The sequence below is a fragment of the Gallinula chloropus genome (genome assembly GCF_964237585.1).
Source record: "Gallinula chloropus genome assembly, chromosome: Z".
NCBI classification, from domain to species: domain Eukaryota; kingdom Metazoa; phylum Chordata; class Aves; order Gruiformes; family Rallidae; genus Gallinula; species Gallinula chloropus.
This window is the reverse complement of record NC_140089.1, coordinates 45,148,887-45,175,655: the sequence shown is the minus strand read 5'-3', so window position 1 is coordinate 45,175,655 and position 26,769 is coordinate 45,148,887. Positions and strand designations below refer to the sequence as shown.

General features: G+C 44.3%; 1 protein-coding gene across 2 annotated transcripts in view; it reads right to left on the bottom strand.

The window, feature by feature from the left end:
• The window catches only part of DAPK1 (death associated protein kinase 1), a gene marked incomplete at both ends in the record, with an annotated part of 94,254 nt that extends 73,603 nt beyond the window's left edge, over nt 1-20,651 (bottom strand). For both annotated transcript variants that reach the window (XM_084277979.1, XM_084277980.1), the window contains one exon: nt 20,590-20,651. In XM_084277979.1, the coding sequence (XP_084134105.1) occupies nt 20,590-20,651 (62 nt within the window). The remainder of the gene's footprint in view (nt 1-20,589) is intronic.
• Between the last annotated feature and the right edge of the window lie 6,118 nt (nt 20,652-26,769).

Sequence of the window (26,769 nt, the reverse complement as noted above, 5' to 3'; positions counted from 1 at the left end):
ACCAGAAGAAATAACCCTCAGTCAACACCGCCAAGGAAGCACAGAAAGGGGCCAGCGTTGGAAGTCTAGAAATGAAAGCAGGGGAGGGAGTAGATTTCTTTAATTATAAAGCTCTGCTCCAAAGTTAAGAATATGTAATCATACATAAACAACTTATGTAGATCAGGAAAGCGCATAAAATCAGTTTTAAAACCAGAACTATGAAGAACAGGAAGCTTGTCTATGTAATTTATTACCAAATTATAATTTTCTCCAAAATAGCATTTGTCCATAATTTAGTTCAATTTTCATATTAACACCATATACTTTACACCTTTGTTAGGCTGGATGGCTAGCATGGTGGTAATTCTGCAGCATATGACACAGCAGAAAGGGTTTCCAATGTATTCCTCCTCTGTCCCAAAGTGAAGCTGGATCAAAAATGCCTGTGCACACCCTGCCTACCTCTCCTGCACACCCAGACACTTGTTCCTATTGTCACACTTTCAACTGATCTGACAAAAAAGCAAAATGCTATTCTAACCATAATGTTCAATGATCCAGTTTAAATGGAAGTTTTAAAAAAAAGTGTTCACACACGTCATGGAAAAAGGTGCTAATGCGTGTCCTAGGATGAAATTAACTGAAATTCTTGAAGGCAATGTTGCCCTGTATCTTGCAACTAGACTGGGAAAAAAGTACTCTCAAAGAGACAGTAGCAAAGTAGGTGGACTAGAACATGAACATATTGGAAACTTTTTTCAATTTATTCTACAATACCTTATTTTTATAGAAAAGGTTATTTACAACTACTTATGGAGTTACTGTTTTCTACTCCCTCGGTTTTCACTCATGATAGCAACACCTCTCACACAAGTCGTCTGCTTGGCCAGACACTTCCCAATCATTAACGTTAACCACAGAAGTCAGTGGAAATATTTTCAGCTTGTTTGTTTGTTTCAAATTCTTCTCAGCAACTAGTCTTTATTCAGCATAATTTTCTGAAATGCCAATTCTTTTAAGATGCTTCTCCAAAGTTAACAATGAGGTTATTTACCATGTGATACCATATGACAAAAGATATTTACCAGGGTTTACACCGGGTTCAGTCAAAGCTCCAGTACTTTTCCACAGTGCTCAGTTTTCTTCTAACCACAGAACATCAACTACTGTCAGGTTAAAAAACAAAACCAAAATAAAAGTTACAGCTAGTTCACTACATATGGAATAATACTGTGGACACATCAAATTTGATTTTTATGCAGGGCAGTTACAGAGAAGGATTAGCTAAAATGAAATACAAGCTCATTGTGTAGAACACAGACGATAAAAAAATGAAACAGGTCAGAAATTTTTCCCTGTATACAATTTCCTCCCTCAGTGATGAAGTTGAGAGGACAGAAATTAAAAGATTACACTTTGTTACACTAACTTTCCAGCACCAAACCAGCTATGCTAAAAAGCGCAACTGAGGGGTTGTATTGAAGCCTAAGGGAAGACACATCCTCCAAAGGAAAAAAGTGACTAATTCAACCACTGCTTCATTACGAACAGATAAAAAGGCTACATTGCAGCCCCACCTCTTAAAAGAGTTCTTCATTTAGGTGCAGAGTAAGCTCCTCTACCCTAAAATGCAGAAGACTGCTCAAACTAAACACACCTAGAAAGCAGCTGGTGCAGATGAGAAGGAAAGAGGCTTTAGAGGTCTCTCAAAAGCACTTGACAGGGAAAAATTTTAAGACACTTACACTTTTCTCAACATATTCCTACCCTATGTAAAAATACAGTTATTTTACAATTTTCAGAGTAAGCTTTAAATGGCTACAGAGAAACAACTTTCCATCACAATTGCATAGGCATAAGCAAGTTAATTAACATCATAGGTAGTTAATAGCCAAGATGGCCACATGAATTCACTGCAGTATGTCTTCTGATAGTCATGATCCCAGCTTCACTGTTGTTTTATAACTGCCATTTCAGCTGAACTAACAGTATATTCCAGTAACTCTTGGTTGAAAACACCTGTGACAACATTAAATAAACCACAATCAAGACAAACCCAAACAAAACAAAAAACCATCAAAAAAATAAACTGTTGAGAATTCACCACATATCAAGGTGGGGTTGTTACCACACATGACAACTTTGAGGCAGATAGTACAGTCAGGGTGCTGGACCTATATATAGGCTAATAGCACAACACAAATGTAGATGCTTTCAGACAAAAATTGAAGATGTTGCCATCCTTTCGTGACTACGAACAACCTGAAACACCCCAACTCCTCGGATCTGTTAAATGATTAGGACAGCATGGTGAATTTTGACGCTCAGAGGTAAGAATCACAGAAAAAAATCCAACAGGCAGCAGGAAGAGTATGACATTGAGATTGAATGGCTGGCAAAGTGCAAAGGACAAAAAGCACATGTAAACAAAGGTAACACTCAAGACAGACCAGAATGCAGTGATGAGTTGCTTCGGATGGCACAGAGAAACAAGCGAAACTTGATAGTACAAGGAACAAAGAGAAGAGAGAAGAAAGGGTGGGAAAGAATTGAACTAAACAAAGCTACACATCTAAAGAAGCTGTCAAATTTACATAACAACCTGGTCTAAGCTTTACCAAGATTAAACAGCCTCTCTCTATGCAACCTCGAAAGACAGGGAGAACATGGGGAGGAGTACTCCACAGTGCCTGTGACACGTAGAAATCTGCTTCACGTTTGTTAGGAGTAACCAAGCACGTTGTCCCCCAGTGCACAAGGAAGGACGTGGCTGTTACACACACCTACTGTAACACTAGAGTAAAACCTGCTCTCATTCCAGCGTAAGGCCACGTGTTGCACCTGATAAACGTGCTAAACGTGCGTGACCTACAGCACCTCTCTGCAGGTACACACACACACACACGCGCACTTTATAGCCAACAACAGGGTGATATTAACCATATCCATAAAGCTTATTCCTTTCCCTAAAGCATGGATTGAATTCCCAGTTCAAGAAGCATCACTTCATGTTATTTTCCGTTTTCTACTTTTTCAGCTCTAAGTGTAGCTGAGAAGCTGTTTCTTTGAGATACCTTTTTTCTCTCTATGACAAACTCAAAATGCATGAAAAACCACCAGCCCACCAGTAAAGATAACATTACTTAACAGATATAGAAAGCTGCGTTCAAATGAGACAGCTTAAAAGGATTTTAAAAATTTATAATCGCTCAAAATGAGCAAGAGAATTAGGTGAGGGAACAGAACTTTATTATTAAGCCATTTTATGCAGCTGACTAAACACAGAACCTCTCAAAACATGCCAATTACAATACAATCTATGTGTGGGGTAAAAATGGAAAAAAAAAAACCAACCAACCAAGCACAAAAAAATAAATACCATACATCCTGTATCTCCCCACAAAGTCTTTCCTCTTTGCCTCCACCCTTGTTTTTAAGAGAAGACCGAGCAAGTTCCTGCACAATATATTCTCATTTGCCCTTACCTCTCATTTCCCCCAAGAGACATAAGGCTGTACAGTTAAGGACCCTGGGCTACAAAACTTCACAGTATAAATTACAGACCAATAGAACTGCATAAGAAGAATAGTATTAATTTGAAAAGACACCCTTGACAAGACATAGCGAACAGTACACATGACACTTGAATTTTTATTTTTCTTAATTTTTCTTTTAAAAGTAGTTACCAAAAAGACAGAAAAATGCAGTAACTTATACTGGAACACACAGACAAACAAAAAAAAATCAACACAGTTTGCATTCTATTTTCCAACTGAAAGTGACAATGAGAAGAGTTCTCCACCTTAGCTTTCCTTCTCCCATCCATAAAAAAGGGGCATGAGACTACAGCAGGAAGGTTACTACTGAGCATTACAACAGACAACTTTGAAGTCACCAGGAGTTGCACAATGACAAAGAAGTCTCCTACAGAGTCACGATCACTCCTCCAGGAAGAGATAAAAACTAATAGCTCAAAATTAAATTACTTGAGTAATGAATGCGATAGCACCTACTAAGCACCGATGTCTCTCCTTGCACCATACTTTGCAGACCATTAATTTCAATAATTCGTTAGAAGTTCACGCTTGACACTGAAGGTCCCTCTCATTAGCAAGTGTATTTTCCTGTCTCCAGGCTACTCCACTGGCTACAAAACGCCTGCTTGCCCACCCATAATTTTGGACTTGCGTTAGAACAGACAGAAATTACCTCAGAGTGGTATTTGTATGTCTTACCTGCCTCCTGCCTCACAAAGGAGCCAGAGAAGAATTTTCTTCCCTTGACTCTCATTTATGCTACCATGATGCACAACCTAAATCACCAGTGTGCTGAGAGGTCTCGCGCATCGCCCCACACTCATCACTGTAACGAGCAGCCGCGGGAAACACAGGCTACAACAAGTGGAGGGTTTGGTCTGCTGCAGCCTACAGCTCCAGGTTTTTGGAAGTCACCCTTGTGAGCTACACAGAAAGTACCACTAGTGTTGAAGAGGAGGCTGCAGGTTTGCAGTGAAGGCACTATGGGCTACCCAGCACACAGACAAGAGCCAGCACACTCCCTCCCTCTCTCCCTGACACATTTGCTTGCTGCTGTGCCTCAAAGGTTTTCAGAACAAGGGGGCTAATAGCTATCACTGCCTCTCCTGCTTTAATTTGTCTTCAGATCTCTTACTATTTATCTGTTTCCAAATCATTAGAGCATTTCAAACCTAGGCTGGGATTGCATGTAAGCCTCCTAAGGAACACCACCCAGGAACACACACCCAGGTATTTCTCATTTGGATGGAAAGAGTACAGATTCATGATTCCCTCATGCACAGATTCGAGAGTTTCTGTCTCTTTCTTAAGAGCCCTGGCAGCATGAAGGATAAGGGTTTTCACAAAGAAAAGGTGGCACTGACAATGGTGTTTCAGTCAATGAAAGAAAAGGGAGAGATTTTGCAGCTGCTAAATCCTCCACAGACAGTGCCAGCACACAGCCCTCCCTCCCATCACCGTGGCCGTCTTCTTTCAAAGGAGCACATGACTTTAAAGAAGTTATGACCACAGGGTTAGCAGACAATATATGGGATTTCTCCATGATCATACTCTACTAAGCAATTAGGTCAGACTGTGCTCCTGAAAATTAGTTTAGCACAGCTGAAGGTCAAGGAATGAAAGCTCAAGGGGGAGGAGATGAGGCAGGAAAAGAGTAGAAAGATTTATTTTAACTCTCAAACACATACAAAGCCCTTGCCAGAAAGAGGAGTTGAACTGTTGCTAGAATTTTATAGTGTATGAAAGGAACAATCTTGGCACTGAGAAACCAGCAACTGTATACAAATAGAAAAAGTGTTGTTCCAAGTAACAAGTTGTACACAGAAACAAAGAGGAACTCCTTTACATCAATGCACTCACCAGTACCGGCAGGTTCATTCTCAACTACACTTTTGTCAATGGATTTATGTGGCTTAGCAGTCATGTAAATAGGCAGATTTTTGTTTCTGTTAACCAGAACAAAGAAAAGCTACATGCTTTTATGGAATTCTGCAATTCTGTTTTTTAAAACCATGTTCTCTTGCACGAGCAGGAATCCTGATGTCAGATTTTTTTTTTCCCCTTCCTATTCACATTTGGGTTTTGGAATGCAAATTTGAATGAATAAAGTACTCTGGGTCTATACTGGCAGCAGATGTTCAGAAGAGAAGGCATACTGAAAAAGCTGGAAGCACTACTGAACGTTCGATGAGTCTGTCCTCCTAGAAATCCATAAATTACTGCAGATACAAAACAAAGACATACCAACAACTTTACACATTGATGTAAGAAGTTTATTTATCTAAATCCAAAAGTAGCCAAACAAAGACTAAATTCTCCTTCCTGCTTTTTATAATACTTGGAACAGTTAGAATAGGTGGGTGAGAGGCAAAAACCAGACAGGCACAGACAAAACCTTCCCTGCTTCCTGTGTGTGCATAAACAAATCATCTCTGTCTTCAGTTTCATACTATCCACCCAACATCCACTTGTACAGTCAGGGTAACACCAGACATGCATGCTTGTCGCTGTGCCAGTAGACAAGAAATGCAAGTTATCAACATCACTGAAACTTTATACAACAGGCTGAGCAATGGCCAGACACTGCTTTTTTTCTTTTTTTCCCTCCTCTCTGATCCAATTATTGCCTTTGCAGGAATAGCAATCAAGCTGCTGGCTATTCCTTTGTAAGCAAAAGCGTAATACCCAAATGCTGTGACCTGCTCTCTTCAGACACTATAAAACTTTTCACTGTTCAAGAGAAAAACAATTTTGCATGGCTCCTCGCTGAGAATTCATTTTACCACGATTACTTTTCACTTTTAAATTTATGTAATACAGTTCAACATGAGATGGCCGAAGTGCACAGATATCACACATACAGTCTGAAAACTTTGGTGTTTAAACAATCTTCTCCACAGACTGTTCAATCCTCCCTCCGCTCCTTTTTTTAAATTTCTATTTTTAATATAAGACTAAGCCATACCACCAAGTTAAGAGCTCCTGGCTTCTCAGTATACAGACAACAGCAGCGCTAAATCTCTTTCACAGTCTCAGCATCTCTTGTTTATACTCTACAATCCACAAAACAGAAGCCTAGTGTCAAGATTGACCGAATCTTGCTATTCTGTGGTCCCCTCTCTATGAACCCTTCTGAGCCACTGATCTTTGACATATACATTGATAACACTGTAACAAAAGACAAAAAGTACTGACCTGTTCCAGAGGACTTTGGAACCAGTCCTTTGTCAATATGCAGTAGGAAAAAAAATGTGGAGTCAGTTATCTCTGACGGCAAATAAAGAATACAGACACAACTGGTATGAAAGCACACGTTGTCTAAACACGTGTCTGTCTTGTAAAACTTTGTGATGGTAAAAACAAAGAAGAAGTGAAAATGTGAGACAGACCCAAGCCTCAAGTCCCTGAACACAAGCACTTACACGTAAGTCTTTATCAAACTACAGAATGCAAAGAACTTATTACTGGATTTGCCCAAGCAAGGACTCCAGAAAACTCTTCAGACAGACGTCTACTCAGATACAGTGGTTTAAAATACCAATGTGGAATTCATGTAAAGAGTGGTATTTAATGTATAAACTGGGGGAATATGTATGGTTGTAAAACTTCCAAGGCAGATGGATGTCAGCCATTTGCTATTAATGATACTTGGGTTAAAGCCCACTGAAATCCATTTGGTCTGAATACAAGTACATCTGCTAAAGCCTTTTCAGAAACCCTCTATCTTACAGTAGGAAAAGCAGAGTACTCACACTTGTAAACAGTTCAAGTAAAAGCTACATCAATGATGGAAAGGAGAAAGCCAGAAAGAAGGTGTGATAATGCAGAGGAACACACAGATTTTCAAGCCAAGTGCTACCCTTACTGGCATTTACAGTATTAAGAAGGAGCTTGCACATCAAGGATCAATGCTGTCGTGGTTTTACCCCGGCTGAGAGCCTAAGCACATACCCATATAAATAAAAAATAATATACCATGCCAGTACTTAACACCGAGGTTGAGTCTTAATGCTTCTATTGTTCTTCAGTACTTCACTTTCTCCTTCATTTGGGCTTTCCATTAAATTTGTAAGCCAGCTCAGCAATTAACGTTAAATCGTACATTAGTCTTGCTCAACGTTAAAAGATGTACATGCTGTACATTTGACTCATAATTGAACATAAAAGCTCAGTCATCAGTTCCTCAGAAATTCTTAAACAAGGGGCCTGGGCTGAATATTAAAACATGTGAGCAGAACAAACACTGGGTTTTGGTGATGCTGAAGACTTACTGCTGCTATTTCACACAATATTTTGAGTTTCCTGCTGCTCTTCTGTAGCAATGGGTCCTGAAGCATGCCTGAAGTGGATGTTTGTCCCTCAGCTTGGGGAGGAAAAGTCTAGTGATAATGCCTATGCAACCTCAGTTATGCCATCCACTCTTTCATCACAGTGACAAAATCACAGAGTGGTCTCAAAAGTTCACCTAGTTCCAACCCCTCTGCCATGGGCAGGGACAGCCTCCACTAGACCAGGCTGCCCAAAGCCCCATCCAACCTGACCTTGAACACTGCCTTGAACAGGGAGGGGGCAACCACAGCTTCTCTGCATAGCCATTGTCGCACACGGGAAGAATGTTTTCCTTGTATCTCAATCTACCCCTTTCAGCATAAAAACATTCCTTCCTGTCCTATCCCACAATGAGCAGCTTCCTTTCATTTCATCTTTTCAGAACATCCCTGTTTTATAGCATGTGACCTATTACATTAATGACTAGTATTCCTCTGAACAGGACTTCTATGAAGATTTTGCATCTGGAAGATACTTATGCCCAAAGGCCACAAATACAAGTACACAAACACATGGCATTCGCAGCACAGCTGCACCCAGCAGATACATTAAACAATGCTCATGTAAGGAAATGTTGCTTTTTCAGTGTATCTGAAGAGTAATTTAATACAGTCACAGGCTACGGATGATTCATCAAACACTAGCTACAAAAACAGGAGACATCTAATCACTGAAAGCAGAGGTGAGAGTGGACTTCAAGGCCCAAACAGGTTATGACTGACCTTTCCCAAGAAACAATAGAATTACATGTGTGGAATAGATTTCACCACTTTTAGAATCATAGAATGGGTTGGAAGGGACCCCCTCCAAGGACCATCATTTCATTAGTTCCCATCAGGTAAGAAGAAGCACTGTAAAATTTACAGGTATCTTACTAATCTTTCAGTACTTGAGCACAAGGTAGAAGGTACATTGGCAGAGTCATTTTTTGCATAGGAAAATTTCCATTTTTCTCCCCACAGTATTAATTTGATGTTAGCTAAATACATAGGAAGCTCATCAAGCAATACATTCTATAAACACGTAATTTAAGCCAAAAAATGTAAGCCAGTAAAGAAAATGCTCTTTTCCTTGATTCAAAGCAGCTTTTCAAGAAGACATGGCATTAGAAACAAAGCACAGTTTGTGTCACATACACAAATCTCATACTAAATGCCTTATATACATAAAACCCAACGTCCATATATATAATGGTTTTATGAGCTGCTATTTACAGCCAGATAATTGTCCACTTTCCCAGCTTTTCAGTCTTTATTCACAACTACTCACTCCTGCAGACAAGCTTGGGCATGTATGAATTTAGAACACTAAAAGAAAAAGAAAATATTCCAAGTTGCCCCCCTGTGACCTCCATGCAAAGGGCGGCTTGTCTGGCTACCCTGTGGCTGCTGCTGTGGGTAACAGTGCAGGCACTGATCTCCTGGTCCAGGGTTAATTGACAGTTGGGTTGTTGCTTCCCAGCTCAAGCATGTGATTTTAGCCATCCACACCTGCACAGCACTGACACAGAGCACACCGGGCAGGGGCATTACAGGGCAGGTCAGGAGAGTGTCCACTCACAGCCGGAGGCTTCCCCACAGCATTCCTGTGCTGTGCCGGTGGCTGGCATCGATACTTGCCTGAGGTGCCCACGGTGACCCAGTTCAGAGAGCTCAATCTGTAATCCCTTCCAGGCTGCACTCGGGATGGTGCCAGTGCCAGCATGGGAGAAGCAGCAGGAGAATGCAACCTAGCGGGCGAGGAACGGGATCGGCCCCCTCACTGGCAGGTTTAGCCACCCTGTAAAAACACCCAGGCAGCCCAGCGAGCAGGTCATGCATCCCTGACCAGGAGCTAATACACCCTTAGGAGGGACAGTAATGTTAAGGTTTCTTTTTAAAAGAACAAAAGCGGCAGCAGAAGTGGACCAGCTTTCTAAGATATAATCTGGAACGGTTTGTTCTCCAGTTAATGCTGTAACTGGCAAGAAAAGCAGGAAAAGCGATCCTTCTTTTAGGCAGGAATGTGAAGTAAATCGTATCAGAAGGCCCTTTCAAATAAAAAGCAATGAGAAAAGATGAGACATAAGGATCTACGCCCTTCCCTGATGTGCCTTCCTTTCCCAGGGAATCAACAACAATTCTGCACAGATGGCTCTGCTCATGGAGATAAGAAAATACTGCCAGACAGATAATGTATGAAAAAAGTCCCAACTCCTGTACCAAAACATTTGAAGTTTATGCTTGTGGAAAAAAGCACACCAAACAAACATCAAAGAAAACCCAAAACCTCAAAAGATAAAAAAAAAAAAAAGTAGGAGGAGACAAGGTGGAAGATCCATCTCTGGGATTACATCTACTTCATCTTCCTTCAAAGTAAAAGGAGCCAAGTGCCCCAATAAAGCCATCAGAATCAGCAAGTAGAAAGGTATCAAAGCTAAACTGATTTATTAGCATCGAAGAATCTTACGTACTTTTTTCTTTCTTAGGAAATAATAAACTGCCAGTTTTGTTAATAGAGCTGTTGAAAGTGCTGAGTTCCTGTCCACAAAATTGCTAGACCTAAGTACAAGATCCACTGAATTTCTCTGTGGATAAGTGGGGAAAAAACGTGCACCTCAATCTCCATCGAACTTGGCCAAATAATTTAGTCGTAAACCATGCCAGAATACAGTATTACCAATTAACATAAAAGTTAGCTCCCCCAAGTTATACCTACAAAACTAAGCAAAGCAACCACAGTGCCAAATAACACACATAGTATATGTCTGTCAATTTTAAGCACTGGCTTTCTCAGTCTCATTTAGAAATACAGGATTACAAAGGACCATCTCTAACAATGAAGTCCAGTTCTCCTAAGCTGCAGACAACCCTGGCATAGTCAAAACCCTAAAAATTTCAGAGAACAGAGTAAGATGTGAGGGACTGCTTCTCTGTAATCACAAGACAGTTAAAAGGCTCTAAAGACTCCAGAAAATGAACACCCCTCCTCTATTGTGTGACAGTAATTCAAAACACAACAGCTTCAAGAGACTGTATGCCCTGGGAAAAATGTCCCTCTGCTATCACTTCCCACGGCACATGAGCAGGTAAGTCTCAGTGAACACTTCTACAGGTACACTCATCCAGTACCTCAAGTCTTACAACAACTACTTACTGATACTTGAGAGAAAACTGAGGAAAGGGACAAGACCCCAGAAGCCAATGTACACAACAGACAGAAAGTAGGGCTCCTCAAGTAACTTTTGAAAGCTTAGGAACACAGTAGTAATTGCTAACAAAAAAAAAACAACCAAACCAAATCACTAAACAAAAACCCAGTGGAAATCAAATATTTACAGTAGACCAGCTCAGTTACAGCCTAACTTAGCATCTGGTTTAAGGAAGAAGTGCACAGACAGAACACTACTCCTCAAAGCCATTTTTCCTTTCCAGAGTCCGATTCCTCTGCACAGTTCAGCAGAAAATCCAAACAAACCATACCTTTCAAGCAGGTTGTACCCACGACTGTAGTTTATACTGATCGTGAACTCTTTAAAGCTTTGGATATGTCCCCTTACTGACGTCACCCAGCAAGAGATGTTTTTCTTTATGTAATATAGAGACAAGACCATCTAATGTCCCTAATAACCAGACAATACTTGCTGTAGTAAGGAGGGGTACACCACTGCACTGGCAGGTCCCTGCTGCTGGCAGTCACTGCAGGCACGTGCTGTGGGCAGTGATGCTTCCTCCTCTTCAACGGTATCGCCTCTTGAAGGGGAAACTGTATCTCACATTTGCTTGCGTAATCAGGAGGGTATAACAGGAAGGAAACAGAACATCACAACCAAGCATCTAAGCTTGCAGACCATCATGTGGATTACTCACTGTGGTGTTTTACAGCAATACCAAACTACATGAAATACTCTGGATGTGTATGACAGCACAAGAAAGCACCAAACTCCAAAATACTAAAAATATGCTATCTTTATCATAGCACAACATACTCAGAGACTTTAAAAGAGACAGTTAAAACTGATCTAAGATAGCTACAATGACTGTATCCTTACTAGCATACCCCTTCCCATAGTATGATGCAATCCTTCCTTTAATTTTACAAGCTCAATCTTGATTTCAAGGGTTTAGGTTCCTTGTTCCCATTGGCTTCATTTCAAAGACAAGTCCCAAAGTTCACTCTCCTGGAGGCAGGCAGCCATTCAATTTCCAGCCTGCAGATTCATCTGTGAACACTGTAAATGTAAATCTAGCTTCCAAAGTTTGTTTCCCCAAGCTTTTTTGTTCTTCCACTCTATTTGAAATTCATATGACTCCCAAGTTTTGTGGTGCAAGGCTAAAGATACCGAAGTCTTAAAGTCTGTTTTAAAAAGCTTCCTCCAGCAGTTTTAACACCTATTTCTTCTTCACTTCAGAACACAGCAGCAGCTGAAGTGGAGGGACGAGAGCTTTGAGCATAAAGACAGACACAGCAACGTGCCCAAGTCTATAGGGAGATACCTGCCTCTACAATTCCATCTCTGATATTAGTCAGTTCCATAACTGCACCAAAACCAACAGGAGTGTCACCCAACATCTGCAGGCCTCACTCTTGCTGTGTCACCCTCCCTAAGCGATGAGATCAGAGTTTAACATTACCTGTATTACATTCCTGGGCACAGACCCTTGTAGCTTGGTCTACTAAATTTCACCCCATTTATATTACTCAAAGATTCACTCCAAAACAAAGAGATGCAGCAAAACAGTTTAGCCCTGAAGATCTTTCGGTTCTGTCTACACTTCTCTCAGCTTCTGCCTAGCTCAGCCATGAAGCAGTGACGGCTAAGGAGCACCTACTACACTGCATGGTAAGTCAATGAACACTTTTCAGATTTGATGGATAATCCTTCTTTGCATCGCCTATCATCCTGCAATGGGGTCAAAATACAGTTTGAGAAACAACAGTCTCCTCTACCAGCCACAGTCATCCAGGAAACAAAGACGCAGCTCAGTAGTTCCCAACTGGCACGTTTTTCTCAGAACGCCAGGAAGTCGCACAGGTTCAACCACCAAGCTAGTTAAACCCAGACCTGGCCATTATGCCCAGGTCTCACAGAAAACATTCAGTTTCCTCCAAAAACCAATACACCTTTGAACACTTGTGATGAATTGCAATCACCATTCGTCAAGGTTATTCCAGAACCACTGATCCATCTGTTGTTCTTTTAATTCCCACCTTAACTTCCCTGGTGTCCGTTTATGTTCTTCTGCCTTTGTAGTAACATGACTCCTTATCTCTCTTCCCTCCTGCATATTTAACTTGAGGTAGATTTATGGAGGCAATCACAAATCACACAAGCTGAGATTTCACAGTGCTTTCAGCTGATCTAAGCGTGCACTGCTGTCATAAATTAGATATATGGTGGGGTTTTTTTCCCCTTTGACCACACCGCTGTGTCAAAAATAAAAAACCAAAAAACCCCCACAAACCCCAAAATAAAGCATACACACAAACACACCACAGAGGGAAGCGATACAGCTCCTTTCGGCCACTGACAGTGTGGACTGAGCTTGGCACACAGCTCTCATGGAAACAGCTCAGACTCCCTCTCCCAAAGCCAAAGGGCCCAATTTCTGTTCGATAAGCACAGCTCCAACAGAGGAAGTGACACACTTGAACATCTGGAAAGGGAGATAATGGGCGGGGGAGGGAAGACACACACACACCCAACCCCCCCCCCCCCCCCCAAACACAGAAGGACAAAATGCAAAGCCCAGAAAGTCAAAATTAAAGTTTCGGCACACCCCTAACGTTCCAGCTCTGGTGCTGATCGCTGCTCTCAGAGTCTGGCTAGAAGAGAAATCAAAGACGAGCATTTTTATCTGCTTCCTGATGAGTTTAGATTTACAAAGATTTCTGCATTTAAACTGAAGGCACAGAATAATCAGCAAGCTGTAGTTTTAATTACACTTCATTTTAAAAGACCTACAAAGCAGGCATTATTCTCTCCCCCTGAGCAAGAAATAAACTAAGCAGGCCCAAGCAGTTATACCCAAAGAAGCATCTGCGTCTCTGGTGCTTTTCATGCAGAAAACCTCTCAACACATTTTTATAAAGCAGTAATTGTCACCAGCAGCACTGTACAGTGACAGCCTGAAGCAGACTGCGCAATCGGCGGCTTGCAGGTTATTAGGCGTTATTAGGCAAAAAGAAAGCATTTTGAGACATGGCTGGGAAGTAAAGTGACTTGAGACGCAGAAGAATAATCCCTCCCCCCATGCCTTCCAGTTAAGAGACCTTCTCTTTTCAGCACCCAGGGCCAGGACTTGCAGGGAAGCACGGAGTCCTTTTAGAGTTGTTGACAATACTGATACATTTACACAGTTCACAAACAGCACATATTCTAGAGGCTCTGTGTGTAATCTGAATTTCACAATTTTCAAATCCTAAAAAAAAAACAAACCACCAAAACCAAAAAAACCACACAGAAAGACACCAACCAATTAGGCTTCTTGCTCAAACGGCAGCGTTGTGGCCAGCATTTTCAGGTCCTTACCCCCAACAAACTGTTGGTAGTCCACTCAAGTTACTGCAGTTACTTACCATGCTCTACTGGAATTTGCATACATGTATTTATAGAAGCAGTGAACACCACAACTTCAGTATTTATTGTTACACCTGTTTGAATTGGGCAAGAAACAATACCACAAAGGTTTGCGCCTTCTGCATCTTGTTTAACCATTTTACCTCTGTGTTAAAAGGAAGGTTAACACATGCCTTTTAAATGGAGCACTGGAGATGCAGTTACAGCAAGAAAATCCAAGAAAACAGAAACTGTAGATTTCTGTGTGTCACAATCAAAAATTGTATACGTTGTATGCAACGTTCTTAGCTTTACCAGATCATCTTTCACATTACTCCTTCACCCCACATAGCTTTCCAATTTAATAATTAATAGGAAAAGAAGCTACACAGTAACATTAAAGATCATTGGCATGGATTTTAAATGTGGCCATTTGAAAAGGAAGCATCACCTCAAAGGTATTTCACATCCTATACATCTCACATACACAGTTTTAGTGCACTGGCTAGTTAGGAAGATTAGTTTAGGTTGCTAAGCCTGAAAAGAGCCACAAAGGTCAAGTTCTAGTTGCCATCCAAGTACTATTTTTTTGCTGTTGTTCAGTGTTTTTGCTTTGCTCCCAACACAGGAGTGCAATGCAGTTACAGTTACGGTGGGTGGATAGATGACAGGCAGCTTTCACAGTTCTGAACAGCAGCATTTCTGAAAACTAATATGCTAATAACCAAAACCAGGTACATACATGCATGGGTACCTTCTCCCTGCCTACTCTGTTTACTACAGAAACCAGTTGCCAGTATCCAGGAAATAGAACCCACAAAAGACAAACTCTCTTCACTTGACACTCAAAGGTAGAAGAACATTTTTCAGACTGTAAATACACATTTGCACAGCTCCCTGCTCTCTCTTATCAACACCTTCAGCATGTTATTCTATGCATTTTCTCTCACAAGCGATAAAGCAATTAGATACCTCAGATAGCAGGCTTAGCTCACTGCATTCTACCCGTAGTGTCTCTGCTAAGCGAGCTACCAAGATGAAACAGAATGGTTCCCAAAACTGCTATGATTCATCACAGCTTTTGTCCAACAAGATATTGCAAGTGTTTCCTTAGTGAATGCAACAGGTCCAAACAACCTGGATGTTTAAAACAGTCAAGCTACCTTTTCCTATTTTTTGAATCAACAAGAACCTAAAAAATGCAAACCACAGAGCAACCCCTTGGCTTCCAAAACTTTATCTCAACAATCTGCATCTCCTTTTGAAAGCACATGAAGATTTAAAGAAGAAACACCCACACACACAAACTGGAGGGCAGGGGGTGAAGCTGGTCCTTGCAAAACCAGGAATAAAATCCCTTCAATTCACACAGACACGGTTATGTATCTTTGCACATGGCTTTGTTTGGGTACCTCTCCTTGTAATTATTTCAAGGAACACCTCAATTCTCACAGTACGGTAGCAACTCCCTAGTAAGGCCAGTCACAGGAGGGAAAAAAAAAAAAAAAAAACCCACCCCAAAAAACCCACCCATGCTATTGGTCCGATCTGTTTTCAAAGTCTTTGCTTGTGTGATCAACTGTGGCCAGGTTTTTTATAATGCGGATGAACTTGAATTCCCGGCTTTTGGGTGGACTGAAGTAAAATCGCTGCAGCAGGGTGTTTAAAATGCACAGTCACACCACCTGCAACTGCAGGCAGATTTAAAATTAAGAAAATAGCTCTGGCAAATTTGTTCTCTTTCATGCTAATTTCCACTACCCCTTGAAATTTCATTGTTAGGTGATTACTTAAGACATCTGTCCATAGCCTGAATCTGAACAAGGCAAGTAACACGTTATCACTTCAAATCTATAAGGGGGGTGGGGGGGAAATGTGATCAAGCCTGCAGCCTTCCTGTATGTTTTGTGCTAAAGACAACATTGATCCTCAAGTCTCACAAGAGGATTTTGGTATAAAGGATGATCCAACCTGAACAGCCCTGAATGGGTTGGGAGAAACCATGTACAGCAAAGACAAATAAGGGTGGTGATCCTGTCAGTATTCATCATCCCATGTTCCTTTTTTTTTCTTATTCTCTGCATGCATAAAACAAAACAAATCTAAGAACGGAATAAAACTCAAACATTTGGGCAAAAGGAGGACTGTTTATTACTTTTTTTTTTTCTGCAAAGGAACTATGAAATACCAGAAAACTAGAAAGTGTATTTTTTGTCAGCCAGGGCACACCATTATCCCTTCCTCCCTGTTTCAAACAACTCTACGTTCTGTGTTAAGCAATATTTAAATCTCATTTATTGGTCTCAATCAAGAATTCCATTTACACAACCCATTTACTTTTTTCAAGATCCCTTTCTCAGATCACTTTTCAATTAAAATTATTTTTTGTTCCACTTATTGTCAGAAATATCATACCATAATAAAGACACTAAATAATTTACACGGAAAAATAGTGAAGGCTATTAAAATTTTCTGTGTATTTACATCTTCACCCAGCCTTCTTTAAAAGGCAGGTTGGCAGAGGAACTTCAGGACTGTTCAAAGACACCTCTGCCAATAAAAACTCATCTGTTCCTTTATTCAGCTTGTTTGCTGCATCACTTCTAAGTAAGAAGAAATAAAAGAATTCTTCCCTAAGAAGGGGAAAAATAGGTTGATTTTGCAAAATGGATATGTTAATTACTGCTTAGCTCAGCCATTAAATCACAATTTGGGTTCCCAACTGAATATAAGAAATTTTAAAGTCAAAGGTGCTTTTAATATTCACTGCTTGCTGAGTTTTCAGCCTCAGGGTTGAAATTTGCAACACATTTACATGCAAACGTAATGGTGAGAAACCCACCTAAGGCACAAAGGAGGAATGGAAAGCCATGGCTTTCTCCATACAGGGGAATATTTCAAGCAACCACAGAAACTTAAGTTTAAAAAAAGATAAAAACACCACTGAACTAAAAGACATACAACAACTACCCTGAGATTTGCTAACTCTTACAGTTCTATGGCAACAGTTCGAAGTGGGGTAACACTGGTTTCTTAAAGTGATGCTGAAGTGAAACCTTTGGCCCTTTTAAATAACTGCATTCCAATTTTAAAGCAAAAGCCCTGTCATACATTTCAGTGTTTTCTCACAAAGGTAAATTTGATGAGGTTCTTCGTTTTCTTTACTTTTTTCCAAAGAAAAAAGGAGCACAGTTCAACATTCCTTAAAATTTTTTAATTACTATAGTTTTAGACTGCATGCCAAGCTTATATAGCACCAAGATGAATAAGAACAACCTCAGGACTCTAATAATTTGTCTGTAACTGACCACATTAATACACCCTCTTTTTTACTGAACTCCATTGCCTAATATTCTGCCCATTTGAAAAATTCCCCCACATTTTTTTTAAACTATGTAACATTATTCAGTGCTTGCACTTCCCTGTACTGTAAAAATTAAATGCTTGGTCTTCACTGCTATGTTCTGAAGCTAACATGTGACTTCCAAAGCATGTTTGTTCAGAAAAATCCCCATATATTTAAACACTTCTTATGTAACTGGCTTAAGGGCAATTGTTCTCTTTCATAATATATATTTGGGCCCAAATATTGTGTTTGCATTCTCTCAATCTTAACACTTTCTGGACTAGCATACTCACATCATCTTGCCCCTGAAGAAACTTAAGAAAACATGGCATGGTGGTTTAGCCATGACTGGAAGCCAGACACCCACCAAAGCCACTCTATCACTCCCCTTTTCAGCTGGACAAGGGAGAAAATATATATTGAGAGGCTTAGGAGTTGAGATAAGGACAGGGAGAGATCATTCTGCAATTAGTGTCATGGGCAAAACAGACTCAAAACAGGATAAAATGCATCTAATTTATTACACACAGTCCCCAAGAAAGTGCACAATGAAACCAGAGGAGGATAATGATAAATAAAACTAAATCTTAACACACCTCCTCTCACCCATCTCTTCTTTCCAGGCTCAATATTCATGATTTCATTCCCTTCCCCTGCATCCCAAGTGGCACAGCTGGAGATGGGGGTTTTGGTCAGTTCCTCATTAGTTGTTGTTCTTCTTGAGGGGAGGGGGAGTATGGGAGGGCATTCCTCACACTCTTCCCCTGCTCCAGCATGGGGTCCCACCCATGGAAGACAGTCCTCCATGAACTTCTCCAAGGTGAGTCCTTTCCCATGGGGCTTCAGCTCTTCACCAGCTGCCCCAGCGTGGATCACTTCTATAGGCTACCGCCACAGAACGTCTCAGTCTCAGACTGCTCCAGCCTGGTCCCCCATGGGGTCACAATTCCCCCTCCAGCAAACCTGCTCCACAGTGGATTCCTCTCTCCATAGGCTGCAGGTCCTGCAGGAGCTTCCTCCAATGTAGGCTTCCCATGGGGTCACAGCATCCTTCAGGTGTCTCCACCTGCTCCAGAATGGGGTCTCCGCTCCCCATTATCTTCCATTGGCTGCAGTGAGACAACCTGCTCCATCACAGCCTTCTCCACAACAGGGGAATCTCTCTCCTGTGCCTGGACTGCCTCACACGTCTTCTTCCCGGCCCTTGGTGTTTGTACAGTTTCTTGCACCTTCACTGGTGGCAAAAAGCAGCTGCCTGCGTTTTTTTCCCCTCTTAAATGTGATTCCCAGAGGCGCTGTGACTGTTGCTGACGGGCTCTCAGCCTTGGTCAGTGGTAGGTCCAGTCTTGAGCCGTCTGGTGTTTGCTCTGTCAGGCCTGGGGGAAGGCCTCTGGCTGCTTCGTGCAGGAGCCACCCCTGCAGCCCCTCCATGACTCTCAAACCTTGCCATGCAAAACCACAACACATGGTAGTTTCTAGACCTGCCTTTTTATTGTCTTCTATAAATGAAATTATGTATCAGTGTCTGCAAACACAAGCATAGTTTAAAGAGCCCAGGCAACTAAACCTGAATTTCAGAACACTTGATGTATTCTTGCCAAGAGTGGAAACCAAATAAAACTGCTTTATGCGTCCAAACAAAATATTTAGACAACACAACCTAAACTTATGGTTTAGACACAGTAACATGTCTTTCTAGCAAGATATCCAATACCTTAGTATGACTTTGCTGTCCAACACAGCCTATCATTCTCCATGTATGAAAAAACCCAACACAAAGCACATTAACCCTGTACTTGTGCAAGTCATGGAAACATGCTCGTACCTAAACGGGGTGCAGTTTATTTTAAATGCAGTTCAGGGAACGTTTTAATAATGTGAGGTCTTTTCAGTCAGTTGGGTAATTTGGTTTGGTTTTATTTTTTAAAAAAACAATGTTGTATTTTCAAGTTCCTGCCTACACCCGTACTTTGTCTGCAACCTTTGCTGGTACTGGACCGTTTACTGGAAAGGTACATACAGGTAGATCATCAACCCCACATTACACTGCCTTGTGGTAATTAAACGCTGATCCTAAGCTTTGAAATCACCGAGGTGAACGCCGGAAAAGACTTCCAACCCTGGGAAAGGACTCTGCCGTATCAGTGAGCTGAAACGCCATTGGGTTCTCCCTTAAAGAAGGGGGAAGATGAAAAGGACCCACGCGTAACACAATTCATGTCTCAACTAATTTTTAAAACACGGGGGAAAAAAAGCAGTGGAAAACCAAGGCGGGACGGGAGCTCGAGCTCTTTACACAGACAGCGTGGCAGCGGGAGATCGCGGCACAGCCGTCGGGAGCCCAGGTTCAAGCGGGCAAGCGCTTCATCCAGCAGTGCTCTGCTACACGCCTCCGACCTAACTTCCAGCTCCTAGGTGGACGCCGCGAAAGCCACCCTCACCGCAGCGCTCACCGAGCTTCTCTGGCTTCTTTCCTCGCGTTGCCGAAGCGGAGTCGGCATGCGACCAGAAGGCAAACCTGCGCCCCGGGAAGGCGGCCGCCCGCCGGGCCAGCAGCGGCCAGCGCCACAATGCCACCGCTGCTCGCCGGCCCGCAGGCGGCAGGTACGCCCGTACGTGCCGCGCGGCACCCGGGCGGGCACCCAGGGTACCAATTAGGCACCGCCCCAGTCCAAAATCCCGTCGGACCCGTACTAAGAAAAGCAAACAGGCGGTAGCTTAAAAATCCAGCCCGGCTCCCAGCCCTCGGGCACCTCGGAGCGGGTGGAAAGGCAACGCGGGGACGCGGCAGGAGCCACGCCGGCCCCTCGGCGGCCACGCCAGCCCCCCGCACCAACGCGCCGCCGGCCCGCGCCCACCTGCCGAGGTCCTCGCCCGTCTCGTAGTGCTCCTCCAGGTTCTCCTGCCTGAACACCGTCATGGTCGCCCCTTCGCCACCGCCGGCTTCAGCCCCTGCTCGGCGTCTTCATCACCAGCGCCCCGGAGCCGCCGAGGCCGCTCGGCTGCGCGCCCTGCGGAGGAGCGCGGATGTGAACGCCCGCCACCGCGCCCGGGCGGCGTTCCTCACGGCGCCGGGGCCGCCCCCGACCTCCCCCCTCCCGATAGGAAGCGGCACCCGCGGGTCGGAGGACGCCTCCCCTGCCCCCACCCGGGCGGCGGGAGAAGAAAGCGGCGCCCCCCGCCCCCGCCCCTTCCCCGGCAGCGGCACCGCCGCCCAGCCGCCCTGGCGGCCGCCGGCGCCCTCCCGCTCGCCCGCCGCATTCCTCCGTCGCTCCGTTGCCCGGTCAACCGGGACGTGCCGCCGGGTGCCGCGACGGGAGCCCCTGGGCATCCCCGCACCCTACCCCGGGCGAGTGCAAGAGGGGGCGAGGCGGGGGGGGGGGGGGGGGAATCCCCTCCTCGCTGCCGGCGGAATCCCCTCCTCGCCGCCGGGCAGAGGCTCACGAGGCCGCTCCCCCCCGCCCGCGGCCCGGCACCGCCGGCTCCCTCGCCGAGCCCCCTCGCCGCTCACCCGCTGCTGCCGCTGCCGCCGCGGCGCCCCGGCCGCTCCGCGACCCGTGAGGCGGCGACAGCGCCGCGGCCGCTCACGGCAGCCTCACAGGCTCCGCGCGACGCCGCCGCGCGGGGCTCCGCCGCCCGGCCAATGGGAAGCCTCCCGCCGCCCCCCGCCCCTCGCCGCGGCCTGCCCGCCTCTGCCCAGCCGCCGCCGGGCGCCACGGCCAGGTGCGCCCCGCCCCGGCGGCGGGGGGAGCCCGCGGCGGGGAGCCCTCCGCCCGCCCCCCGGCCCGGCCGCCGACCTGCGGGCAGCTCCCAGCCGTGCCATTGTGTGCGCTCCCGCCAGCCGCGCCCGCCCGCAGCCCGCGCCCCTCCCTCAGTCCCCCCCATTGCTTCCGCGCCCCGCTCGGCGGCCGCGCCCCCGCCCTGGGCAGGGTGGAGGGGACCTGGGGGCTGGCGAGAGACCGGCGGCCTCTCACCCTCGCCCCTCCCTCCTTCCGCTGGCGCTCTGTTCTGTCAGAAAAGCGGTCTCCGTGGGACAACGGGGCGGTGCCGCGGGAGGCACCGTCGCGGCCGGCTGCCCGCTCCCGGGAGAGCCGCGTATCGCGGCTGCCGCCGCTCCGTACCCGGCACCCGCCCCGGGCCCCGCACCCGCTGCGGCGGGACCGGCCCTGGCCCCCCCCCCCACATAAGCGGCTGGGAGCGCAGGAGGCCTGCGGCAGCCGCGCAGCCCCCGGGCAGGCCGGGCGGCCCTGGCCCTGCGGAACGCGTGCCCGCCGTGGGGAGCCGGCCGTGCCCCCGGGCGCTGCACAAAGCAAGCAGCGAAGCGGGAGTTTGCGGGTCGTCCGTTGTCGCCGGGCGTTCTTCCAAAGCACAAGCCGCGGCTGAGCTGTCCTGGCAGCGCGTCGCACCTCCTGCTTGGCGTTTGTTGAGGCTGCCCATCTTTGCGGGGGCTGCTGGGGGTCAGGTCCGGCTGCCCTCCGCGCCTGGTGTCTTCTGGAGTTTGCACCCCTTTGGGAAACTGCTTTTTTGCTGGTTGTTCTGTTTCCCGCCCATCCGTGGTGTTCTGCCTCGACCGATTGCGTGGCGTCAGGTACAGGGACAGCTCTTAACTCCCATCCCAACTCTTCAGTTCCCTCAGAACTGCTCATCAAAGGCGGGGAAAATAAAAACCGCAGCGTGGTCCTATGACCTTACCCACGCTGGATTTAGCGCTTGATAGAGCCTGCCCTTCTTTAGGTGCCGGGCGACAAGTACAGAGGGGCTGAATCTTCAGTGTGGTGGTTGGGAGCTTGGGCAAGCGTCAACAACTTTTGCGCCTCATCTGTAAAATGAAGGCAGGGCTTTCGGGTGGATCCCTGGGTGTGAAGTTACATGAGGCCGTCTTCAAAGAAGGCAGCACGGCAGCATCTCCTCAGGCTGAGTAACATTCAGAACTGTGCACCCCTGACTGTTTGATTTATAGCCAGGCTTCCAGGGATAAGATGCTGTGCCTTGTCTTCAGACCATCTTCCGTATATTTGTCTCCAACAGGTTTTGAAAGCTGTGACTCACCCACTTCAGGTTGTAGCATTCTCAACACAGTTCAGTGCTTTTAACAAACACTCGATAGGTTCCAAAGTGAATTTTGGTTTTAGAGAGTCTTCCTTTGCCTGAAATGAGGACAGTTACTAGAGCCAGCCCATGACATCTGGAGCACTCAAGCCTTCCTTGATCGTCAGATGCTCATGACCATTGAAATTTCACTATTGATTCAAGTAAGAGTAGACGCATGCTGGAATCAATAGACCATGACTGAGATAATTACAGAAATTGGTAGGGTCGACAGAAAAATGAATTACTTAAAATGTTTCTCTTTTCCCTTTAGCTTAATAGCCATAGCTGAAGGGCGAAATCTTGCTCCTGTTGCCTGTCCATCTAGGTCTGGGTTGCCTGAATTTTGTTGTTCTGGCCTCTTCAGTGGACCCCAGAGTTGTATTTGTGCGGTGGCAACAAGAACAGCACCCATCACTGTGTCGTGTGCATGAGGAGGAGTCACGCTCCACTTGAGGGGAGAGAGCCACGGTGGCATGTCCTTGCCGTGGTGTTCGCAGGCACAAAAGCCGTCGCTTGCCAGCTGAAGCACTGTTCCTGTTTCTTCGGAGGAACAACTCAACCGGTTGTGCTTGATGCGGTCTGCTTTGAAGAGGCTTGCCTGTTCCTGGTGGCACGCGTCTCGCAGTCTGGGAGCACTTAGTGCAGGTGAAAACTTGGCCCTACTGCTCTCTGCTTTCAGAATGCTCATCGACTTCCATGAGAATTACATTGGATTGCACATGTAGCAAACGGGAAAAATAATTTGAAATTGCTGCAGCCATAACTCAGCAATTGCTATGGTGGTTTACGCTTCCAGGTTTAATAGCACATTGGATGAAATCCAACCCTAATAAACGCTGTAACAAAATCTTCATGATTTCGTGATTCCATGATTTCCAGCCCATGTGTATTTTGTGTTTACTGTAACATAACAGAAAATAAAGTGAGATTAACCCATAACTTACATTGTTGTAAATCAGGAGTGATAACTCATGTCAGCAAGATTGCTTCAGTGAGAAAGAGGATCGGGAGCAAGATTAATAACAACAAATGTGTTTTCAAAGGAGTGATGTGTGCCTGCCAGCCTGCCACATCGAGTGGTTCACGTGGAAAAACAGGCGTTCTGTTTCTCAATAAGTATTACAAAGAATTAAAATTTGCAGAAAGCAACTGTATCCCCAAGCAGTGTTAAGTGAAAGGAAAGCTGCACTATTTCTGCAAGCCAAGTGATTTACAGCACTCTTCAGCCACTTTGCTACTGAATCTACACAGCCATTTCAACACAAAGGTAACAGGCAAGGAGGCATACTAAGTGTGTTGTTTCAGGATAAATCTTTTCAAGATCACCATCTGGTTTGTTTCTGTCATCCAGGTAAGACGTTTCTCCTGATAATGTAAGGTACTACTTATGACACGAAACATAAATTACTTAGCCTGGCTCTCATTTCTTCTGTGTATAGATTTCTTTGTAAAAGATCAGCGTTTATTTTTGACACGACTATAAGAGCAATATCCTGGTTTGTGTGTGATGTCCTCCATGCTGATTCCTAGGTTTTTCATGCCTGTTTTTATTTCCTACAAGGCAAAGTAGTTACTGCCCCTGAAAGTAACTTCTCTATCCATCAGGGACACCAGGGGTGGCACCGAAGTGGAAGAGTGACCATTAGTCTCACAGAGGCACTCAGTTTTGCTAAGCTGCAAGCAGTTTTCCTACAAAAGGAGCTCCAGATGTGTCAGTGACTTTTGCGATTAGGGCTCACATCCCTCAGAAAGTAGTCTGAATCCATCGATTCACAAAGGCCTGAAGCTGCTGACAAAGACAGCAGAATCTGTAGCTTCACAAGGCAATAATTTTAGCACTGTAGCTAGACTCAACTAAGTGATGAGTAAATTTTGCAGGCTGGAAAAAATAATTCCTTAGCATTTCAGTCAATAAACAAACCGCTGTTTTGTTAAAAATGGTTGTAATTCATGTAATTGCTGTGTTTTGGAAGCCATGCAGAAGTGAAGTTCATAGAAAATTATCAGCATTGCTCTTCTGAAAGCACTGCAGAAATATCAGTGCCTCTTACATTGTCTAGGCATTTATGTCAATTCCTCATAAAAAAAAAAAATGCGTTTCATCTCCCCAGAGAGCTACAGCTAACCTAGGATCTGCTAATTCACGTGTTTATTCATCGGGGGCCCATACCCTCCAACAAAGCCTCTATTTGGCAAGGCAATTAATTGAATGCCTGCCTTGGACCAGAAAAATAAGGGGTTATCTGAACTGCTCGAGGGCTTAAATGTGCATGTTTCGGGATCCCCCAAATCCAGAATCATGCATGGGCAAAGTGCTCCTTGGAGTTTGGGCTGCAAAGCAGTATGCTGTTCCTTCTGTGACGATGCCCTCACACAGCAGCTCTTTGCCACTGGAAAAGCCAACCTTTCAGTGGAAAAAAGACTCAGATCTACATTGGATGGGTCTTTCCCTGAAGCTGAGTTAAGATGATGAAAGCCTCTGACAAACGACCCAAGTATAAACCACTAACCCCAATCGGAACTAACTAGCAATTACATCTCTTTGACTGAGATATCCCGTAACTGTTCTCCCATGTGGGTTTTGGCCGTTGTGTTGTTATGAATTTATTTAATAGAAAACAAACTGCAAATGATTAAATTTTTGGCAGAACTGTTTCTCTCTGAAAAGAAGTTTTATACTAAGTCAAAACATTTTGACAAAGATTTTTTTAACATGTAATTTCAGTAAGGTAAATGTGTAATTTGTTGCATTTAGTTAAAATATTACATTTAATAATATAATATACCCTTATGTTGAATATAGGATTACATATTTTGTGAGACAAAATATATATTCTCATGTAGCGTGAAAAAGTCCTTTGGATGTTTTGGCCTTTTAATTGTGGACTGAAAGAGTTTAATTTCCTACAAAACGAAAATCAATCAAATACATTATAGCATGTTTGGTAAATCTTCTTCAGTCAGACCAAAGAATACTGCAAACCTACATTTGAAATAGGAAATCAAGAGAACACTTGCTGGAATTCCTTGGTAATTCTCAAACAGCTTCAAGAATCTTACTGGGAAATCAAAGGCCCTATTTGTACGGTATACTGGGCTATAAACCTTGAACTTGGCTGACAGGGTTGTGATATGCAGGCTTAATAATAGTAATTTATAATATTTGCCATCATAAAACAATGAGCTTTGCATCAGCTTCTTGCACAATATGCACCAGAACTCCTGCCACCCAGCTTTGAAATGTAAAAGTTCAGCAGAACTACCAGTAATATATGATACTGTGAAAACATATTTCCTCGGATCAGTAAGCTTCCAGAGATAATGGATGTCAAGATGAGGTAGCACTTGCTGTCCTGTCTTTGTGCCTGTTTCTTCTATTTTCTTCTTCTAAGAAGGGGCTCCACAGCCTGAGTCACAAGCTAAACAAACAAACAAACAAAATAATCAAAGTGTGTATGTAAAAGGGAAAAAAATAAAGTTGATAAGGGTAATTAGGGTTATATAATGACTTGCATTCAGTGCTCCCCAAATGCTTTGCAAACATCGGTTGCTTTAATTATCCTTTGCTACACCTCTGTAGCAGTGAGGGTTGTTAGGCAATTATGCTGGTAGATGCTGAACAGGCACTCGCTGCGCGCTGGCCAGGGATGAGAACCAGCTTTAGAGAAAAGCCATGTGGAGGGCAGAGGAGGTCAGTGGGATAGTGCCTGTGGCGGTATCTTTTGGTGCTGTAGTCAGCCCAACCTCTCACACCACTTTCCTGCCGATGTCAGCTGTTAGAAGGGAAATGTGCTCGCTGACACTTGGCCTTGGATCGCTGCCTGGCAAAGCCACTTGTGGGTTCAAATTCCTTTGGCATAGTACGGTAATACGGTGGTCATAGCCTTATCCTTAGAAATAAATGCTGAGTAGTATTTACTGTAATCTTTTTATGGGCATTGGAAGCG